Source organism: Coloeus monedula (genome assembly GCF_965178545.1).
Source record: "Coloeus monedula genome assembly, chromosome: 23".
Taxonomy (NCBI): Eukaryota; Metazoa; Chordata; class Aves; order Passeriformes; family Corvidae; genus Coloeus; species Coloeus monedula.
In genome coordinates, this window is record NC_138803.1 from 3,898,041 (window position 1) to 3,920,502 (window position 22,462).

At 55.7% G+C, this 22,462-nt stretch overlaps 1 protein-coding gene across 1 annotated transcript in view; it reads right to left on the reverse strand.

Annotated features, from left to right (window-relative positions):
• The window catches only part of SCUBE3 (signal peptide, CUB domain and EGF like domain containing 3), a gene marked incomplete at both ends in the record, with an annotated part of 29,218 nt that extends 9,685 nt beyond the window's left edge, over positions 1-19,533 (reverse strand). The window contains 7 exons of the mRNA XM_082296313.1: positions 1,629-1,676; positions 4,789-4,905; positions 5,866-5,991; positions 6,943-7,077; positions 9,865-9,990; positions 10,949-11,071; positions 19,449-19,533. Coding sequence (XP_082152439.1) covers positions 1,629-1,676; positions 4,789-4,905; positions 5,866-5,991; positions 6,943-7,077; positions 9,865-9,990; positions 10,949-11,071; positions 19,449-19,533 — 760 coding nt within the window. The remainder of the gene's footprint in view (positions 1-1,628; positions 1,677-4,788; positions 4,906-5,865; positions 5,992-6,942; positions 7,078-9,864; positions 9,991-10,948; positions 11,072-19,448) is intronic.
• Positions 19,534-22,462: the final 2,929 nt, after the last annotated feature.

Below are 22,462 nucleotides of genomic sequence, written 5' to 3' on the forward strand. Positions count from 1 at the left end.
GCAGAAGCAGCCTGGGGACCGCAGGGTCACCACTGAGATGAGACGATTGGCTTGGTTCAGGTGCTGCCAGCGGGATCAGGCTGGAGAAGCAGCTGCAGCAGGGAGGATGGGGCTCTCCAGAGAATGTGGTGCCCTGGGCGTATTGTCACCATGCTCACAGCCTCCTCCAGCAGCGCGGTACCCCTCCTGGCCCCTTTACACCTTCGGGAATTTCAGCTGACATTAAAGCCAGTCCCACCCACCATCCCAGGGCAGCTGCCCAGGGTGGCCACTGGGTATGAGCTCAGCTAGCACAGCCAGAGCACCGCTGCAAACCCCTCTGCGAAGGGAGGGGGACCCTGTCCTGGGCTTGCAGAAAGCTTGGAGAGGGCTGCTGGGGTACCTGTGAGGCCGTGGATGTTGGTGGTGCGGCCGGGCTCCGGAATGGCCCCGGGGAGCAGCAATTGTTCGGCGGAGCTGGCAGCCCAGGGCTGCTCCCAGCCTGGCGTGACTCACCAGCCACACAGGGCTGTGGTGAGGCCTCCATCGCTGGGGCAGGGAGAGGACAAAGCTTCACACACACACACACACACACACACACTCTCAGACTCTTTTCCACCCTCCTCCATCCCAGCTCTGGTCTCACTGCCTGACTGCTGTGCCATGGCACTCCTCACCCTGCTCAGCACCCTCACTGCAGACACTGTGGCCTCACCTCCACCTTCTCAGAAGTGACAATCTCAGCAGGATGTGATCCCACGAGCCAGAGGGGATAATTCCGCAGTAATCGGAGGAATGACAGCTGGGCTGGCTGGAGCGTAGTGATGGCGCAGATCTGGGGTCCCTCCCTTCTCCCACCCCTGTGTGCAAGGCTCTGCAAGAGCTGCCCAAAAGCTGCAGTCGGCGGTCCCTGTGCTAGTGAGCTGCACTCCCAGAGCTTCTGGACGTGGCAGGAGTTTGCCTGCACCCAGCACATCCAGAAACAAGATTCCCCACGACTAACAAGTTGCTGCACCTTCTGCCTTGATTTCCTTGCAGAGCAGAGGCATCACCTTACCTTTGTGAAGGGCTTGGAAACCCCATGGGGATGCAAAGAAATCCCTGGGGAGGTTCCCAGCCCTGTAAAGGGCTGTTGCAGCCCTGCCATTGCTGCAGCTCTGGGCTGAGAGCCACTGTGCATGGCGAGGCCAAACCCTGGGACACCCTGAAGGTCCCAGAGGGGACCATCCTCGAGCGGGTGGGCTCTAGGAAGGGGTAAATGGGAGTGCACAGCACAGAGATGGGCACAAGCATCCCCCTCCCCACCACACAGCCGCTGGCAGCCCACTGTGAGCTCCTCCTGGGTGTGGGGGGAAACCACTGCCACAGCCACTGGAAAGCAGATTGTCACCCCCGGCGCCGGGCTGGATCCACCAAAGCAGCGTGAGAGCCCCGTCCCATGCAAGCACAGCGCGGGGAGGGTTCCCTGCTCTGTCCCCCAGCCCAGCCCCAGGCTGGCCTGGTGGGGTTTGGAAGCAGCAGCGGGGCAGGGTTAGTGAGACATGCGGTTAGCACAGCAGCTCAGCCCCCGAGCCCCGTTATGATCTCGAGAGGAGAGACCATCTACGGTTAGACCCCTTCGTAGAGATAGAGAGAACAAAAATATTTACCATTAGAAAACGTCTCAAGGATAACGTGTTGCTGGAAGTGTCTCTCCCCTGTTTAACATTATAAAAAAGTGATTTAGAAACAGTGTCCAGCAGGGAACTTGGTTGGTGTCACACATCAATGGCTTCAACTCTGCTGCCTTTCTAGCCTGGTGGAAACTGTCCCTTTGGGCTTTTTCTCTCCCACCTCCCAAGCATTCCATGTCCCTCAGCCTCTCCAAACCCCCTCCAGCTGTGCTGGGCTGGTTGGAGCCCCATGCGAGCGGGAGAAGCGCGTTATGAGGAGCGTTAGTGCAGCCTGTTAGTCTGGGGAACCAGGTCCTCACCCTCGTCGGGAACTAAACCAGCACGTGCCAGAGCAGGGGGTGATCCCTGAACGGAGCCATGTGGACACTGTGCAGCCATGGGCTTTGGGAAGGCAACCACATCCCGCCTGTGGCACTTGCACCCCTCGGATTTAGCAGCCAAGCCAGCAGTGAGCCCAAACCCTGGGTGTGCTTGGGCTGCTCAGCCTCACCCGTGGGTCAGTGCACCCTGGCTGTGGGTCCAGAGCTCCCGGCACCGCTCCCAGCACCGCCAGCTCCACAAAGCTGGGGAGCATCAGTGGTGCCGCCGCCAACCGCCTGGGCGTGGGTCAGGAAATCAGCCATAAAATTTGAGCTGGGTTTAGTTTCCTTCTCCATCTAATCATATTTCTTCCCCGTCCGCCCCCTCCCACTCCACCAGTGCTTGCCACAAGTGGGGGGGCTGGCGACAGCCCTGCTGCACCCCAAATATAGGTGGGAGGGAACTGCAATGATGCCCTGGAGGGTAAATATTCCTGGAAAGCCAAAATCTGCATCAACCGTGACAGCCGTTTTTGCATCTCCCCACGGGCACTGCACCCTTGGCTGCTGGAGGGCTGTTTTATGTGCTTTTTTTAATTCTTTTTTTTTTTTTAAAGGCTGCTTTTGGAGCATAAATATAAATATATAAGGTCATCGGCCTCCCCTCCTGGCTCCCCCTCCCCCTCGCGCCTGCAGACATGTTGGGAGCCATTAGCGATGGCCCCTGTGCTCAGAGGCATGTTCCTCATTATCTGCATTTTTAAAAGCAGCAATAAAAAGCGGAAAAATGAAAAACACCGGCCGTGGCCTAATGAAACTGTCACTCAGAGGGGCTGATCGTGCTTCCTGCCGCGTGGTGTGATCTGAAGGGAACCTGGACCAGGGGCCTGTCCCGGCAGCCCATCAAACACACCGCGTACAATTTCAAAGCCCATGGCCCGGGGAACGACTTTGCGTTTCCCCTCACTGGAAACTTTATTCCCCTTGAAATGATGAAATATTTTGGAGGAAATGGGGAAGGGGCGGTGAAGGGGGCAGTGTGGATGGGGGAGGGCTGTTTGCTGTGCCCGAGCCATAAAACAAGAAAGGGTGGTTATAAATATCCGAGCAGGTACCTCGGCTGTAAATCTGCCGGCCGGGCATCCCTGCGGGGCGGCTGCTGGCTCCCAGCGGCTGGAGCACAATCCCGTGGTGTTCCCACGGTGGGGCTGGGGATCGGGAATCCCCCAGGGAATGCAGGAGCTGGGCAGGCCCCTTCCTGTGAGAAGGGATTGCAGAGCCCAAAGGGATGAGACAGGCGTGGTGGTGGGCTTTGGGCTGGTGCTGCTCCTAAAATCCTCTAGTGCAGTGTTTGATTTCCCCTGGAAAGGTGGACAAGGGGAGAGCTCAAAGGGATGTGCTGGCTCTGGTGGGAGATGCCTTCCCAGCAGTACAATGGAGGGCTTGGAGACAAAGAGGGAAACTTTGGCCAAGGACAAAAGGATGAGTGATTTCGGAAACCCCCAAATCCCACCCTCACACCTGTGGTACCCAGGGTCTGAGTGCAGAGACACCCCCACCCCCAGCAAACTGATGCTCTGAAGCATCCCCCAAGTCATGAGATGCTTTGGAGAGCTGCTCTCACCCCCAACACCCAACAGATCAGGAGCATCCTTGGTCCCAAAGCTGCCCAAGTCAGATGCCACATGCAGGGCCCTTCATCCAGGAGGAACCTGCCAGCTGACACACCCGGGGTCCTGAGGTCCCCGTTGGAGGAGGTCTCCCCACCCAGGCACAGCAACAAGCCCCTGGGAGGGTCCTCAGAGGTGGGACATGACGCAATGGCTGTGGGAGCAAACACGAGGACGGCGGGGACCAGGGGCTGTGAGCGCCTGCCAGCAGCCAGGAGGGATTGGGATCCATCCTGGGAGCGGGCTGGGGGACAGTGGTGACATTAAGGCAGCAGTGAGCTGACAGGCAGGAGGGCTTTGCTGGGGGCTCAGCCCCAAACATCCCTCAAGCTGGCAGGGAGCAGCCAGGGACTCAGAGGGGATCCTCTGCCCTGAGGACGGAGCCGTCTGTGGAAAGCACGGAGGGTTTTCTGTTCAAGCACAGCAGGGACATGGGGAGCCAAAACCTCTCTTGCTTTCAGTTCCTTTTTCTTTTTCATTTTGCAATAAGAACTCAAATGTCTCAAGCAATTGTGGACTTAATCACTCCCCAAATATAACATTTTTTAAATCAAAGCAGCTGTTAAACAGCACAAGCATATGAAACCAGTAAAACTTCTATCTCTGCTTGATGTTTTACAATTTGAAAACACACACAGGAAAAGGACAATTCTGGGGGTGGTTGAGTTGTCAGGTTGCTGGGGTTTTGGTTTTGTTCTTTTTTTTTTTGCAAGACAATTGTTCCTGAGCCAAGGCCCCACAATACCAAGTCAGAACAGATTGCTGTGGGCAAACCTGCCCCCTCCATGTCCCTCCTCAAAAGCTGCCACTGACAGCGACAGTAACAATTCCTAGGGTGGGGACATCCTCACCACTCTCTCTTCAGCATCACAGAGGCAGGCAGGGATCCCTGCCTGCACCCCAGCACAGCAATCTGTCCCCAGGTATCCCCTCAAGCACCACCAAGACCACTTCTGCTCCCTGTGGCTGAGCAGAGACACATCCCTGCACCCCGCGGGTACCGCAGCATCCCTCACACACACGCTGAGCTTCCCAGTCTCAGCAAAAGGAAATCGCCGCATCCCCAAGGCTCGGGAAAAACCCTTCACAGGCCAAGGACAAATCACCCAGGGAGGAAGACGAGCCATCCCACACCCCAACCCACGTGCAGGTGATGGCCTGACCTACCTATGCACGTCACCCCGTCCGAGTGCAGCAGGAATTTGACGTGGCAGCCGCACTTGGGCCCCTGGTCGGTGTCATCGCAGGTGTGCTGGCAGCCCCCGTTCCCGTAGTTGCAGGTCACTGTGGGAGCAAAGCACCAGTGTCACCATGGCCCCAGCTCCTCCTGCCTGGCATCCACATGCAGTACATAAAGCTGGCTTGGAAACACCTCGTCTGTACCCGCAGACTTCCCTCCCTCCTTCCCTTCCTTCCTTCCTCCTCCCTCCCTCCTTCCCTCACAGATAATTCCTAAAGCCCTTCACTTTCCCTGTGGGATCTTGGCAGATGCAAACTGCCATGTGGTTTCTCATGTCTTCCCTCTGCATGTCTGCTAAATGCCACCAGTGGAGTCCGAGCAAAGGGGGTGGTTGACCCTGACCATTAATCCAGTGCTATAGGGGAAGGGTGAAACTTTCCTGAGCTCTGGAATGACACAGGAGCTTTTGGGAATCCTTGCCAGCCATCCCCAGGGGGCAAGGTGTGCTCTTCATTTAGCTTAGAGGGAAAGTAGGCTCACAGGATTAAACCTCCATTTCATCAGCGATTTTACATGTTTGCTGCACACAGCAAATGAGAAACAAAATAAAAATAATTGCATAAACACACACATATCTATTTAATAACCCTGGCACTGCCAGTGGGATGCTGGCAGGAGATCAGACAGGCTGAGAGCACCACAACCCCCAGGGAGAGGATTCCTGCGCTCCTCACATGCCGATTGCACTCTCCCTGTTCGGCTCCCCTTTGGAAAGTGAAACACTGGGACAAGAACAGGGGATGCTGAGCCTCTGGGACCCCCTTGAACTGCCATTTCAGCCTGGTCATATAAGGACACCACATCTCATGGCAAAGGGGGCTGCCAGAAGCATTGCCTGTAAAGGCAACAGAGGCAGAGCTGAGCATGCTGAGATTCAGGTTCAACAAACTAACTGCTATCACGGGGTCACGGCTTTGCTGCAGGGGCAGGAGGTGTCTGTGCCATGGGGACAGGGTTAGGGGGTCCCTGGGGGGCCCTATCCCCAGCCCTGGAGTGCTCCTTACGTTTGCAGTCACGCTGGTTCTTGGTGAGCTCAAAGCCGGGACGGCACTCGCAGGCGATGCCCCCTTTGGGAGTCTCCCGGCAGATGTGGGCACAGCCGTGGTTCTTGTTCATGCAGTTCATGCCTTCTAAACGAGAAAAGGAAGCAAAGAAATGCTCCAAAAGCTGCTGGCACTAGTCAGCAGTGGCAGAAGGACGTCTGATGTGGGATGAGATGGGGAAATGATGGCAAGGAGGGGAAACCTTGTCAGTGAAGACCTTGTGGGGACAGGATAACCCTGGCCAGCTCCTGGCACAGAGATGCTTGGAAAGGTGGACAAAACCACCTGTGAGCCTTCAGCCTTTGATCCCTCCCATCTTGGGTGAGACCCTGCTCCCACATCTCGAGGTGGCTTTAAACCCCATTGAGCTCAACACCCAGCACCTGCATCCCTGTTCCCAGCAGGGACCACCCACTGTGGCACCGGGAGGAAGGAGCAGCCAGCTCATCCCTCTTGGACATGCAAGGATGGGGACACAGGAGATGCCGCTGCAGCTGCTCAGCCATCCTGGGCAGGGCAAGATTCCTGGGGAGCTGGAGTGACCAACACAGCTGGGAAGGAGAAGGAGGAAAGCAAAAACACTCAGCTGGCTTTGCCAAGCAGCAGAGATAAAAATCAGCAGAGACGCAAAAATCTCTCATTTCCTCCTATTTTGGCTAAGAGCTTGCTCCAGACGGCAACAATTTAGAGCTGATACCGAGACGAAGGGCTCAGTGCTGTGCAAGACCTGGCAGGGGAAGATGTGTCTCTTAAGGTGGTGTGAGGAACTCCAGGTCCTTCCATTTATCAATAAATTGCTCTGGGCATAGGATTAATATCCCTTGTTCAGTATTGCTGTGCAGGGACCTGCAAGGATTTTGCTGCAGGACATTATCACCTCTCCCAACGTGTTTGTCATAGATTCAAACCTGCCACACCACAAACCCAGCAGCAGCACCTAAACACGGGCAGGAGTGGCCAGAGGTGACAGAGGACAGACCTGCCTGATAAATGCAGGGATGAAGGGTGCCCCGGGGTGTGGAACTGCTGAGCACTGACCTTCAGGGCGCTGGATGCAGGTGTGCTGGTTGTCACTGAGGAAGAAGCCCTCCCGGCAGAAGCACTCGTAGCTGCCCATCATGTTGACACAGGTCTGCTGGCACCCACCGTTGCCCTCCGAGCACTCGTCCAGGTCTGCAGAGGGAAGGTGGCAGGGGGTGAGCACAGCTGCTTGGCACACCAAGGCCGTGGGGACCGGGTGGGACAGATCTGCTGGGTAGCAACCTACTGCTGCCTTACATCTGTGATCCCGCAGCTGGAGGAAAGGGGAATGCTTGATAGTGCAGGGGATGAAGGCAAAGCACAGCAGGAGTGGGTGCAGGGATCATACAGCTTCCCTGACTCATGGCCTCATTTTACAGAAGGGAACACCAGACCACAGAGAAAGGGGCTTTCCTTGTCTCAGAAACCCCAAAGTACCCAGGATGCTCATCCAGGATGCTGGCTGCAGCCAGCCCCTGCTCCCAGCCCCTCGGAGCCTGTTGCCAGCTGGGGATGCCTGCACTTCATTAGGAGGAGCTGGGAAACCTTAACCCAGAGCAGGGATAATTACTTGTAAGGAGACTCGCATCCCCTGCCCTGCCGCTCGGCTGCCCTCACACCTGTTTTGGTTTAACAAGCCAAGGCTGGAAGGGGCTGAGCTGTGGCCCCGTGGCAGCAGCAATGCCCTCGCCCCAGGCTGCTCCTGCTCCAGCCCTGCAAATCCTGCATTTAATGAAGAGTAACTGCCCATTGCTCTCTCTAGAGGCTTTTTGGGGACAGTGGTCCGAGCTGAACTCACCAGCACCCTGAGGTGCCAGAGCAACCGGGACACCGGGCTTGGGCAGAGACAAATCTGTGCCGTGGCCGCCCCTTGCCCCCTCTGCCCGTGGTGCCGGGTGATGGTGTCGGGCCGGGAAGCGAGGGGCCCCATGCCAAAGAAAACGTCCTGTGAACTCGAGCGTTGCAGAGCCGCGGCTGAGGGGAAAACTGAGCCCCGCCAGCATTGCCCACCGGAAACGCCGGAATAGCGGCTCGGTGATGGCACGCGCCAGGGGCTCCCAGGCCCCCCAGCACCGGCCCCCTCCCCAAACAGCGCAACACGCACCAAAACCTCTTGTTTTTGGGCAAAATGGATGGACAGATGGATGCCCGAGCAGTGTGGGTGCCTTGCACTGTGCTCCAGCCCTGAGGGGACGCTCAGAAATATCAAAGCAGGGCTGCAGCTCCATCTGGAAATGGCCAGGCATCAGAGCCAAGGAGCACCCCACAAACTTGTTATCTTGGAAAGGAGGTATTGAAAACACCCTCTCACCCACAGGGCAGTGAGGGCTGATACCTGGGCTGCAGCCAGGCACAAAGGGACGTCCTCTGTGATGGCGGGAAGCTTATGGCTTCCTCCAATGCTCATCACAGCCAAGCTATGTCCTGCAGATGCCAATAACTCTCCTCAAATCCTCCCGCTTAGAACAAGGGCTTAATGTCTTGCAACTTCTCCTTCCAGCTCTGCTCAAAAATGAGGAGGCAGCCGTTCAAACCCGATGGCTGAAACGAGACTCCGCCGCTCTAATACCTGTTTTATTAAACACAACAGAGATGGGCAGAAACCAGCAGAGCCTGTGTCAGGACGGGGGCTTGAATTCCTGTCCTGGTTCAAAAGGTCGCCCAGGGTGGGCAGTGGAGGGGCCTGTGGACTCTGGTGGGCACGTACCCTGATCCCTCTCCAGCTCAGCTCCTGCCCATGGCACTGGCAGAGCCTGGGCGCAACACGCTGCTTTGCTCTACTTCTCTTTCTTTTGACTAAAAGGGAATGCAGGCAGGTTGGGCCAAGCGCGTCAGGATCAAGGATGAGGTGCTGGGATGAGCTAAGGAAGGGCTCAAGGTGGGAGCCAGCATGCTCCCCCCACATCCCTGCTTGCCCGGCTGCTCCCCAGCCATCTCCATCCCCTCCCACCCAACTCTGTAAACACATGACGTCCAGCTTTCCTTTCTTCTCCTCGGGCTCATCCTCCCCCGGGAGAGGAAGGCAGAGCCGCCCGCCCGCGCCTCCTCCCAGCTGTGTAAATCTCCCCCCTCCCCGAGGAGACTGCAAAGATCCCGGTGATGGTGGTTAATGCAAAGCGTATGTGTCCATAATCCCTTCCCCCTCCTCCTCCTCCCAGTGATGAGCTCATTAATGACCCCTCTGCAGACACTAATTAGAAAATAGCATGAGCTCCAGGCGAAGGGGAGGCGGGCGGCTCCGTGCCCCAGAGCTCCCACCGCAGATGCCGCGGGAGGAAGCGGGTGACGGGCGCGGGCAGCTCGATGGGCCCCGGGGCTCTGACGGGAGCTTTGGCTCCGCCGCGGCCGGATGGAGTTTGGGGCGGTGGGAAGTGGCAGGGAGGATGCATGGCCGCTCCGTAGGCAGATGCCGGGTTTTTCTTGGCCCGGGGATTATTTATCCAGTCCCTTCGCTGGTTCCCATCCCCACCATATTTGCTATTAACTCATCTATTTTGGCAGGTGCAGGGCTGACCTAAGGCACGAGCGGAGAGAGCGGCAGGGCCCGGGTGAGCTGGTCCTGCCCTGGGCAGCCACGCAGAGCTGCTGGCCCGGCTGCTTGTCACAGCAGGATGTGGCTGGGGGGAGCCTGTGCCTCACCCCCAGCAAGCCCAAACCCAACTCTCCCAGTTCTGCCTTACCCCAACCCTCCCAGTCTATGGATAGACCCACAGAGCGAGTTTTTCTCCCAGCATGGAGCATCCTTCCTTGGCATCACCCCCGTGTAATGGGGAGCAATCCTGTTCCCGGAGAGCCATTGAAGCACAGGACATGCCTGCAGCCAGCTTAATGCCCTGGGAGTGCCACCACGGTTCTGTGGCTCTGCAGCAGGTCTTGGGAAGTGGTTGGTCCCAAGGTGCTGGAGCAGCTGAGGAACTGCAATGCACCGACATCCCTCACCTAAGCAGTTGTGGCCATCGTGCGCCAGGCGGAAGCCGTCGTAGCAGGTGCAGCGGTAGTTGCCGGGGATGTTCACGCACTCGTGCACGCAGCCCGCGTTGTCTTCCCGCTCGCACTCGTCAACGTCTGGGGAGAAGAAGGGCAGGAGAGCTGCAGGGCTGCCCCCACTGCTGCCCCCCATGGGTGCTGCTCCCTGCATCCAACATCTTTGCCACCCAGCTGGTAACGTGCCCTGGGGTCTTCTGCTCTCTCTGCATATTCCAGCAGGTCCTCAGCTCCATTATCACCTGCAGCACCCCTCCAGACCCTACAAAAACATCCCCATTCTTCCCAGTCTAGATGCTGGACCCCCAGCCAACCCAGGGTCTTACAGCCTTAGCTTGGTGCAGAGTGCTGGGAACCTCTTGGGATTTGCCGGGGTGCTGGCAGAGCGGCCCATCTCCATGGCAAAGCTCTGCAGTGCCTGGAGCGCTTTAATCCCTCTGCTGTTTGTACTCAGCCCATCCTGACCCTGAACCTGCTCCATGCAGAGCTGGGAATTTTTCCCCTGCCCCAGTCCCGCTTTCCTGCTGCTGCTGCCCCAAGGAACCCATTTTCTTTCCGTTCCCCACTCAGTTGTATCTATATATAGATATATGCCTATACCTATGTCAATATCTCCATTTACACCTATATCTACATCTATATTGGTATCTACACCATCTATATCTCTGTTTCTGTATCTTATTTTTCAGTTTCTTATGTTTTAGCTGCTAATGCAGTTCTGCAGCCTTGGGGTCAGAAATCCTGCAGGAAAATAAACCCAGCTTTGTTCAAAACAAGACCCAAGTGACCCTTCATGGGCAGCCCCAACCATGCCAGGACAATGGCACCGGCAAGGACAGTCAGAGTCCTCTCTGTCCCCATGCACTGTCAACAGGCCAGGAGTTTGGGGCAGAAAAGAGGAATAAAAGGTTTACAATGGGCTGGGGTAAGCAAGTGGTCTTTTTGCATGGGCCAACGCTGACGAGCCACCGCTGGCCTCTGACCAGCCGGGCTGTCACTCGTCAGCAAGGCTCCGGCTCTGACAGCGGCGTGTCCCTACCTTTGCAGTGCTTCCCATCCCCGGTGTAGCCAGACTTGCAGATGCACTTGTAGGACTTGGGGGTGTTCTGGCAGATGGCATCGATGTGGCAGTTGTCGGTGCCCTCCACGCACTCATCAACATCTGCAAGAGGACAGGTCAGGGGAGCAATGGGGAGAGCCTGGGACCTCTACCCCCTGTCCCCATGGGAGCCACCGCCCAAGGTGATGGATCCCAGCAGCCTCCAGCTCCTCAACCAGCCCTGATGCAGTGGATGATGGGCTCTGGACATGGTGAATCGCTGGGTCCACTCCCAAACAGCACAACCTGTGTCCCCTCTTGGACACATCACCCTGAGAGTCCCTGGCCCTTTCATGTGTCTGATGATAGGAAATGCTGCTCCAGCGTTCCTAGTCCAGGCTGGAGCCAGCCCAGGCAGAGGTGAAAGTCTCTGTCTCCAATTAGCTGTTTCCTGAACCAACCAGGCACCCAAATAATCATCATCACTTTCTATTCTTAGGCACCAAGAAATGTGCACAATTTAGCAGGGACCACACTAAATAAACCTGGGAGCCAGGAGTGAGAAGCAGGAGAGAGAACAGGGAAAAACATTAAGGCTTCCTTGGGGGCATGGACAAAATTTGGATCATCCCCATCCCCTGTTGCCCCTCAACCCCCTTCTCTGGGATGCAGTGCCGTGGTACCCAGGATATCACATCCAGAGCTCCACGTGCTGGCGATGGCCTCAAGCAGCAATGCCCAAGGGCTTGCTGTGACAGGAGGCCGTGGAGTGGAGGTTTTAACGGTATTTGGGAAATGGAGAAGCCTCGAGCACATGGAGTGGAGGTTTGTGAGCAAAAGGCTGTTCAGCCGGCTCTCACTGCCTTCCTTCCCTGCTCTGGCAGTCAGGGAGATGTGGTGCCCTGAAGCGGGCACATCCCCTCCCTGGCTGCCAGTGCCTGGAGATCAGGCGGGGGCTGAGCATCACCCGCAGCCCCTCAGGTATGGGCAGGGCTCCCAGAGCAGCCCAGGCTCCAGCTCCACCGGCACGTGGGGAGCACCAGCGCTGCTCCTGCAGGGATTTGCTTCCACCTCCTCTCACAGGGATAGGAAGCTTGTCACTGGGGAAAGGGGACTTGAGAGTCCCTCCAGCTTTCCTGTATCCCCTCAGGAGGCATGTGAGGCTTCAAAGCTTTCAGCTGCCTTTAAAAAACTGCTTTTCAGCAGCCCCAAGAACAGAAGTGCTCCAGGAGGTCTCCAGAGACCCAAAACATCCCTGCAAAGCGGTGGGCGGGCAGGCAGCCCTGCAGCTCCGCGGGACAGGGGCCACGGCCGCGCGAACGCCAGCCCGAGCCCTGTCCCGGCCACCCCGGCGGCTCTTTGCCGGGAGATGTGAGTCACCCGGCCGGGAGGAGGAGAGCTTTGTCTCTGCACCAGGGAGGCGGCACGTGCCTGCGCATTGTATAAATATTTACAGCCCGCATTCATATTTGTTATTTGACATTAGCCATGGCCCGCGGCCACCACGGCCTCCCTTGGGCCATTAATCACCGGCTGGAGGCTGACCCACCACGGTGGGGACGATGGAGGGATTGCACGGGGAGCAGGGCCCTGCTCCTGGCTGGCACCTACAGCAGCCATGGCACTGGTCACGGTGCCACGGTACTGCGGCCACCCCAGCAGCCAGCGTCATCACCTGCCTGTGCCAGGGGTCCCATGGGGCTCTTGTCCCTTCGGGGAGCTGAGTGTGGCTGTTCAGCATCCCAGTGACTTCGCCTCAGGCTCCTGCATCCCTCACTGGGCTCCCAGAGGGGCGGTGGGAGGTCGTGGCACTGGAGCAGGGGGATGTGGGGGGATGCCACGTGCTGGCCACAATGTGCGTGGGAACTCAGCAGCAGCAAAGCTGATGCTGACCCAAAGATCTACTGAATCTGCAGATCCTGGTCCTGGCCCTGCATGGTTGGGAACCCCCCTTCAGATGTTCCCCCAAAGTCATAAATCATGTGATGCTTTGAGTCATGGTGCCAAGGTGACAGTTGTCAGGTCTGGCACCCCAGGCACCCACCCTGGCACACAGGTGGGAACCAGCACCCAAACTGTACAGACCATCCATCAAACCCCATCTCCTTCCCCTAAAAACACTCAAAACAAGAAGCATCCACCAGGCATCAATCATATCATTGAAACTTTCCCAGCCTTTTGCCAGGAATCTCACTTTTGGGGGAGTTTTATTTCTTATTTCTTTTTCCTTCTGCACTCTCAATCTCAAGACCACGAACAACATGCATGAGGCACTGAACGCACCACTGGCCCCTTCCCACTCACACATGTATAGCATCTTTTTTTTCCATCTTTTTTCTTTTTTCCCATTCTGTAACTTCAAAAGTTCTCTAACTTTGGAAAGATTACACAGCAGCAAAAGTACAAAAGAAAACATTATCAGTTTTCCACTCTGTAATTTTTCCAAAGCTGGAGTCATTCCGAAAGGTTACAGGATTATGAAAAAAATAAAAAGAAATTGAAAAAAAAGTGTGTTTGTGGGAAGAATGAGTAAATACCCTCCTTGGCACCCCAGGAGCTGTCCTGGGATTGGCAAAGATCCCAATTTTAGAATGCTGAAATTTTGGCTCCTTCAGAAATGATGTAGTGAATTAGAGTAAAACCCTCTGAAAAACTCAATTTTTAGCATTTTTGTCAACGCAAGCAACATTTTCCCATGAAAGGGAAGGTTTTCTCTCAGGGCAGCTGGTTTTTCCTGCAGGAGAATTTTCGCCATCCAAAAAGCTGCCTGTGGCCTTACTGCAGGTGCTTTGAGTTGCTGCCACCATGTGAGAGGGGTCATCTTCGAGACAAGTGAAGATATATTTTTTTAAATAAAAAATCGTTATTGATGTTCCTGTCCCTATTTGCTCTCAGAAGTTCCTCACTGGGGTGTGCCCTTCTTGTCCCCCTGCTCCAGGGGACCTGCTCCAGACAAGGTCCCAAATCCAGGTGGGCTTTCTGGAAGGTTTGCCAGTCCCCCTGCAGACCCGTACCCCTACAGCCCCTCCATCTCTTCCTTCCACAAATAACCAAAAAACGCTGTTTTTCACCCACAGCTGCCTGAAATGAGCCCAAACCGGGCAGCGCAGATGGCCACATCATGCCTCAAATCCCTGGCACTGGGGAATTCTGCACCCAGTGGGGAATTTGGTTTTGATGAAGATGTTGAGTCTCGCTGGGGACCGCAGGTTTCGCCCACGGTGGCCCCGCTCCCTGCCCAGCCCCGTGCCCCTGTCCCACTGCGCTGGGGCTGAGCAGGGCTCCTCAGAGGGCAGGAGCATCCCTGGCACGGCCATCGCCGCGGGCTGCGGCGAAGGGCAGGAGGTTGCGGCGCTCGCCCCGCGCCTCGGGCCATGTTTTTTACTCCGTTGTGGGTGGGATTTTCCAGCGCTGGCTGTTGGGCCCCGTTCCGCTCCAGCTGCAGCTTTATTCTCCATTTCAAAGGCAGCGGAGGCAGACGGTTTCAACGCCACTGCCATTTCGAGCGTGCCAAAAGCGGGGGGACCGCCACCTCCCCGGGACCGGCGCGCACCCACCGGGAGCCGAAGGGCTTTGACCGAGGGCCAGCGGGGGAGGCGGTGGCAGAGCCCACGGACACCCGGGTCCCACCTCTGTGCCCTGCGGCGTCACACCCGACAGCGAGTAGGGGGATAAAGCAACAGCTCGTATATTTTTAGAGGCTGGATTGAGGCTCTTTCCTCACTTCCTTATTTTGTTTAAAAAAAAATAATAAAAGATGGTTTTATCCATAGGCCGAAAGTCCCAATAAATCTGAGGAGGGGGGTGAGACAGGGCAGCAAAAACTGGCCTGAAAAAACCCTAAACAAACAAACCCGCCATCCTTTTCCCCCTCTCCTGCAAGCGCTTCAGCTTTTTCTACAAATTAATTTTATTCTTTGTTTTTATATAGGCATATATATTAACAGCCTGTCTGTATGGGGATGTGTGTGTAGCTGTTGGCAGACATGAGGAGTTTCCACTCGGCCTTAATGCCAAATTAAAGCTTTATAACTTCAGTAGCTCCTTTTACCAGGGTATTAATAACCACCTCAGACACTGTGGTGCAGTTTATTAATCATTTGTTCGTCCAGGGAGCTCACAAGGGTGACTCGTGCTGTGCCACAGCAGGATGGGCTCAGGGTATGGCCACAGGCAGTGGCAGCCCCCTGGGAGGGGATATGGGCCAGGAGAGGGGAGGAGTATGCTCTGCAGGGCAGCCTTTTGTAAATTGGCTAAAGAAGTATCATCTGAACTCGGAGATCCCGACTCAGGTGCTGGGTGATGTCTTGCTGCCAGGATGGGGGTGCCAGGGGTCCCTGGGCAGGTACCTGTGCTCAGGATGGCTCAGAGGGGATGTCTGCATCTCCCCATGCAATGGAGACCCCTGAACCAGCCCAGTGCCCACACAGCCACCCAGCTTTCCCAAAAGCAGGTGGGACGAAGGAGATGCAGCCCCAGTGCTTGGCCCTATGGAGTGATGGAGCATGGAAGGACGAGGAACCACAAGTCACAGTGAGGAACTGGGGCCATTCCCAGCCTGGTGACCCTACCGTCCAGTGCCCAGACCCTGCTTTATACCCTTCACCATGGGTTTTGCTTCCCCAAAGCTGTCAAAGACCCAGAAAAGGGCTTTTTTATCCCCTTCACTGATGCTTCCCATTCCCATGAGGGCAGAGCCAGGTTGAGCTGTCCATCCTCTGCAGTCCAGGTCATCCTGATGGATCCCAGTTCCACCACCATTCCCTGGGTAGGAAATGGTCCCTCCACTTCCATCCCACCTCCTTGTGCCAACCCTGGTCACTTCAACCCAATTCCATCACCACTTCCCCACAGAGGGTTTGATGCTCCACGCCAGCAGCGTGTTCATCTCCCCAGGGAATTGTCATTGCTGTTGTTGTTCCTTTGGCTTATCGGACTGACCCAGCCTTGCCTTAAAAAATGTGTTTGTTTGTTTTTTGCTCCGGGAGCAACAATCTCAAGATCTCCAGCGGGGACACAGCCTCTCCAAAACACAGCCGGGCATCCTCCAGGGCCGCCAGACAGAGCAAACTTAATTTGCCATCCCAGATTTCTCCTAAAGCCTCTCAGGGGACTTAGAATTTTGAAAGTGAAGGTTAAGGTCAATCACGCATACTTTTTTTCTAAACTGATTGCTCTGGTGTGGCTGTCTGCAAAGGAAAAAAATCTATATAAAAATAAAAGAAAAGAACCCCCAATTCCTGAGCAGTTTGGAGAGAGCAACACATCAGCACTGGAAGACTCAAGGTGTCTGAATATTTATACTCCAGTTGGCAGTTACAAAAAAACTCTTCTTCCCTCCTTCCTACCCACCCCCTCCCCTTTTTTAATCTCGGTACAGGCACGTTAGACGCCCTCAGTCAAAGATCTCCTTTGAACTGTGTATGTGAAATGTTTACAGTTTTACATTTCATATTTCAGCGGGGTGGAGGGGACAGGCACAACAGTCGCACACTGTGAATGCCGGAGAGGTAGGAAGGCAGAGGCCAAGGGGGAGGAGGTTTGGCGGCAATGGGAGGGGAATCAAACAGCATCTCCACGCTGCAATTGGAAAATTTTAGACTCCTTAAAAAAATACAGAAAAGTAATCCCAGGCGGCTTAGGCTCTGCAGGTGCATCCCACTGCACCAGCCCCTCACGTGGGACAGTGGCTCTGGCCCCGGGCAGCCACACAGCACCAGCCACAAGGGCCGGTGCCAACCATGGATGACCATCGAGTGCCCAGTGGGCTGGGCTGGGGCTCTGACCCCACCCAGGACCCTGAATGGGGGCTGTGGGAATGCCAAGGGCTGCAAACTGGAGTGCTGGGGTCTCCCAGGGAGATGCTGCATCTCCCTCCCAGACCCATTCCACGGCACCATCTGAGGGGATGTGCAATTAGTTGCAAGGAAAAGTGGCAAATCCTGGGATGTGTTCCCAGTGATGAGGGTGCTTCCAGAGAGGCTGGCACTGCCCAAGGATGGTGCAGAGCTGCCAGTCCCTGGGCTCTGTCCTCCCAACATACAGAGAGGGACTGATGCTGGCAGACAGCAGGTAAGGGCACTGCTCCACTGAGAGAAGGAGCTCAGGACAAACTCTTCTGCCTGGAAGACTGTGAGATGGACCAATGGACAAGAAGCTGGGACTGGGGTGACATTATCTATCCAAAACCCAGAGGAGTGGTGGGCACAGTAGTGTTTGGGCAGCTTGGCCTGGGGACCGCAGGGAGAGAGTCCATCCCAGCTGTGGATGTGTGTCAGGAGCGTCCCTATGGTTATTTAGATTTATATTGTCAGTTCTCCTCTTGAAAGCTTGCCTAGCCCTAAGCTGACTCCACAGGCAGCCAGGTCCACTGGCAGACACCCTCCAGGCCCAGCAGCAGGCTCTCTAAATCCTTCCTTCCCCACAGACTAAACTTTCTGGGGTAATTCAGTGCAAAGAAATGAGCCAGCAAGCCCGACCCACAACACGACATTATCCCAGCAAGACAAGACCATCCGATGGGAGAGGAGCCTTTCCCAGCCCGTGACAGTCACCTGGCAAGGGTGGCTGTCCCTCAAAAGGGCAAAGGTTTCAGGCTGATGTGTGCCACATCCTTGGGGTGTCACCTGGCACACACACCTGATACTTTCGAGAAATATCCTTCTAACACATCCCAGACACACAGAGAAGGTTCAAGGAGCTCGGTGACAGTCAGAAAACCAGGAGACAGTGGGTTCTGAGGAAAGGCACACGTTGTACCTGCCATCAGTGATGCCCAAATGATGCCTGTGAGTTCGGTCTCATCCAAAAAGGACCAGCACCGGGCCCACCCCTGCCCAGAGTCCTTGCAGCCCCATAGGCACCAACCTTTGCCCCTCCCCAGCCCACAGAACCCCTCGACTGCAGCCTCAGGGATCAATTCTCCAGTGCAGCCCCCCTGGCTGGCGAGCAGCCGGACAGCTGGAAGGAGCCAGCGCTGTCCCAGGCGCACGGCGGGCTATGAACCCCAGCGCAGGATTGAGCTCACCTCTCTCCACCCCCACTCCACCCCTCTTCTTCCCTGAAGGGATCTGTCAAGTCTCTGCACGATGGAATTTCACTTTGCTATTTTAATGCAATTCTGGCTCAGGCTTAAATGGAACTGGAAACCAAAAGGCCTTAATAAATAAATATTATGATAAGAAATGAAAGCAATGCATACACTCAAGATAATTTGAGGGGGGATAAAAACCTAAGCATTCCTTTCTGTGCCTAAATCATAAAGCTATACGTGAAGCTGGACGCCTTCTCACCAAACCTTTGCCCTGGAAAATCTCTCCTGCTTGCCCAGGCTGCCCTCCGGAGAAGTCGCCTATTGTTTTAGAAACACTTTGAGCCAGATAAGACAATAGCCTTGAAATTCCTTCTAACTTTGTCGGTGACAGGGCTCGGGCGACCATGCGCGTGGCTGGAATCCGCCTACAAGAGATCTTTCATTATATCCTGCGCTCCGAGATTTCATTCACACGCTATTTAATCTCACCGTACGCACAAACACGCAGCTGCCACAACAGCCCAGCCAGAGCCGGGCTGGGGAAACCTTACATGCTATGGAAAGAAAAAGAGAAAACCCGACAGATTGTCCAGATAGTGGTGAATTAAGGAGAAAACCCCCTTTGAGACAGCCAACGGGATCATGTATAGGGCTGTGTGTGCTCGTGTGGGCGCACGCACTCCCGCGCGCGTGGATAGAAAAAATCTGAGCTAAATATAGAGGTGCTATAGAAAAGCGAAGGTATAGATAGACCATACATAAAGCTCCGTGTGTACGTCTGGGAAGGGGAGGCTCTGGCTCAACACGGGAGTTATGGAACAGAAAAGCCCGAAGTTGATAAGGATGGGACATACCTCTCTTTCCAAGAGATAGGGAAAGGGCTCCCTTAATTTTCAGGCTTAGCTGTGCTCAGCTACCCGAAGTTTTCTGCTGCCCACACCCCTGCAGCCAACATCTGAGATTCCCCCGTGCCGATGTGAAGTCCCCGAGCACAGATGCAGCCTCCCGGCGTTATCAACGCCCGCTCCGCCATCCCTGCCCTCCAACCCAGCCCGGAGCAGCCTCCTCGCCCACACTGCTGCCGTGGTAGCCCCATCTCACAGACACAAAACCAGCAGAGCCCTCCAAGCCCCTCCAAACAGCCGTATTTTGCCTGTGATGGATGCAGACTTGTTTGCCCACCCTAATTTTCTGTCCCTGCACCCCGTGCCTTGAGATAAAGAGTCAAAACAAAAAAACCCTGAAGTCTAAGAAACGCAACTCATTAAAGAGTTTACAAACCCAACCCCAGTCCAAGGCAGTAGGCGAGAATATCTGCAAGCGACATTTAAAATCCCCTCCACTGTTTGTTGTTACTGCTGCTGCCTTCTCCAGCCTGCACTTAAACCCCGGCTCTAACGAGGAGATCCGGCTGCCCAATCCACACATCAAACAGCAAACCTTCGAGCAGGGAAGATTTTCTCTTACCTTGACTGGCTTTATTTGCCAGCGTGTTTCCAGAGTGGAGGAGAAAGAAAAGGATGGAAAATCCAGCAATCTGCAAAGCTCCCATTGCAATCCCAGTCTGCAGGGAGGAGCGGGGGCAAGAAGGGGGATTTCTAGTGCTTTAAAGGAAACAAGGGGCTGAGCATGCGAAGGAAAATCAAGGGGAGGAAGGGGCTCTCTCCTTGCCGTGTGTGAGACAGAGGGAGGGAAGGGAACTGAACTGATGGAAAAAGCTGCTCTGGGTTCAGTTTGGGGCTCTTGGTGCTGCTGAAGAGGAGAGAGCGAGGGAGGGAGACCCAGGGCAGTTGGAGGAAAGTGGACTCTATCGCCCTCTCTCTGGCGGCTGCTCTGATCCCTTCTCCTCCTTTTTTTTTCCCTTAAATAATCCCAGCCAATTCCAGTTTTGCAAGAGCAGCAGCAGCAGGAGCAGGAGCAGCAGTGCTGGAGGGGGGAAGCAGGCGCCTTGCCCTGGTGCTGGGGACCTGGGAAAGGGGAGTGGAAAGGAGAGCCCCATCCAAGCAACGCCCTTTTTCTCTCTCCCAGCCTTTCTTTCTTTCTTTCTATTTGGCTTTGGTTACTCCTTCACGGCTCCCCCCCTCGCACCCCCAAGGCTGGGCTTTGCCTGCAGGAATTTACAGTCTGCGCTGAAGGAGAAGGGCCAGTAGCCATGGAGACTGCTTCCCTGGGAGCAGGGAGGTCAGGCGGAGACCATGGGCGATCAATGCATCAATGCAAAGCCCCCCGCAACCCCCAGACCCACCCCGCACCTCGCAGCCCCTCGGCCAGCCGAGGGCTTGGGGTGGTGGCAAGGGGAGGGGGGCCAGGGGGAGGCGTATGGCATGGGAAAAGGCAAGGGGTGGGAAAGAAAAGGAGAAGGAAAAAAAAATATATATCATTAAAAAACCCGGGAGTTTGTAGATGGCACGACCTGGCTGGGCTTGGTGGCTGTGGGAGCGTCTCAGGGTGCTGGGCAGGGGGAAACAGGGCCAGAGAGCAGCTCTGCTGGCTGCCCTGAGAGGTGGGAGGACTGGAAATAAGGATGGGGGGGAAAGAAAAAGCCCTTTCTGAAATATTCTGGGGTTTTTTGTTTGCTTGCAGGACCTTCTCACAGCCCAGCCCCCTGCAGCTGGGGGCACCCCAGGGAGGCAGGGGGACCCCTGCCCTACCCCGTGACTGTCCTTGCGCTGGGAGCTGCTGGCACCATCTCTCTTCCGGGGTGTTCCCGCTCCCTGAGCCAGGAGAGGCATCACCAGCCAGGAAACTGCAGCAGGAGGTAAGGCTGGGATCCAGGAGCGGGATCGGGAGGAAGGTGTGCAGTGATTCACCTGTCCAGGGACACGGGGTCCGACAGCCCCAGTGGTCATCCTGCCCACAGGGTCATCCTGCCCATGGGCTCCCTCCCAGGCCACTGTGCTGCCCCTACACCCTCCCAAACCCCCTTTTGTCCTAATAACCCCTAAAGATATGACAAAGGGGGCTGGAGGCAGTGGGAAATGTCCAGCTAAGCCAAGGCACCCACGGTAGAGAGGAGGGACCACAGCTGGACAGGAGGATGCTGAGGAGTCCCTGGGTCTTTCCCTACAAAAACACCCCCTCCCTGGGCTGCCCTCATGGGACAGGGACCTTCCCTTTGCGAGGGGGTTTGCAGGAGCACACCAGTAACCCAAACCCATCCCTGGCACAGCCAGGCTCCACGGCAGCTGGTAAGGGGCAAAGGTGCGAGATGATTCTTAAAGCTGTAAAAAAATGTTGTACATAAAAATAGGAATGTGGAGGTGCTGTCCTTAGGATGTACTGGGAGAGGACCCACCAGTGGGAATGTGCTATCCCACTGCTCACTGCCGCTGGAGGAAGCTGGCTCCAGTCTGTGCCAGCAGCTCCTGGGTACAAAAGCTCCTTTCCTGAGGTGTCGAGCAGGACGGGGCTCTGGTCATTGCAGCCCACATCCTGATCTGAAGACATCACCAGTGGGGTGCCACCACCCTCCTGTGAGTATCAGATCAGCAGCTGTGGCACTGCTTTTCTTCCTGGGCTGGGATTTGCTGCAGAAACACAAGTTACTTATGGCAGAGACGCATAAGAGCAGAGTCAAAATGGAAACTCTGCTCTGGATGACATTGGCGGATCTCTGTGCCCAGCTGCTGCACCTCGCACCCCATCCTGTGATCCTTTATCATCATAACCAGAGGAAAACTAAACAATCCTCCTTTTTTCCCCCTCTAACCTATCTTCTAAATCTGGAGACCGATCTCACGGCACGAGGGACAAGACCTTCAGCAATGTTGATTTATAACTGAGCTTCTAAATTGCAGGTTTACGCATTAGTATAAACACCCATAAACCAGCCTTAAATACACAGGACCGTGTGTAATTAAAACGCCAAAACACCGAGCAGCCACGTGACAGCACGGGGGAATGAACAAACTCCTCACTCGTGCCCAGACCGCCTCAGCAGGGACAGGTCTCTGGCCAAGTGCTCCCAGTTAAACCAGCGCCTTGCGCCGCTGGGGCTGGGTCTTGCCTTTGAAGGCACCGCTCACACCACAGGAGCCAAGGGGCTGACCCCCATGTCTCAGCCCTCCAACGGGGTTGCAAAGTACCACAGCAAAGCAGTGGGGTTGCAGTGAACTGCTGATGTCCAGGAATTCCCAAAAAAGTGATATAATCTTGCTTTCTTCCCAAAGGATGCTGCCTGGTCGGGCGGTCGAAAGGGCAGTGGAGGTGCCAGGGCTGTGCATGCCATGGTGCCCCTCCAAGCACAGGGCTGTCTTCCAAGGGGAAAGTCGGGCAGGTGGGGATTCCCAACATCACACAGGGAGTCTGGAGGGAGTGCCATGAGTCACACTGAAATCACCTGCAGGGCAGCCCGAGCTTTGGCCCAGTGGTTCCTCACCAGCTCCTGTTGCTGCCGCGTAGGGCTGGCATGGATCCGCACCCGGGAGCTGTCTCCAAAACTCTTCACAGGCATTGGGACAACCCTGCCAGCCCGAGCCTTG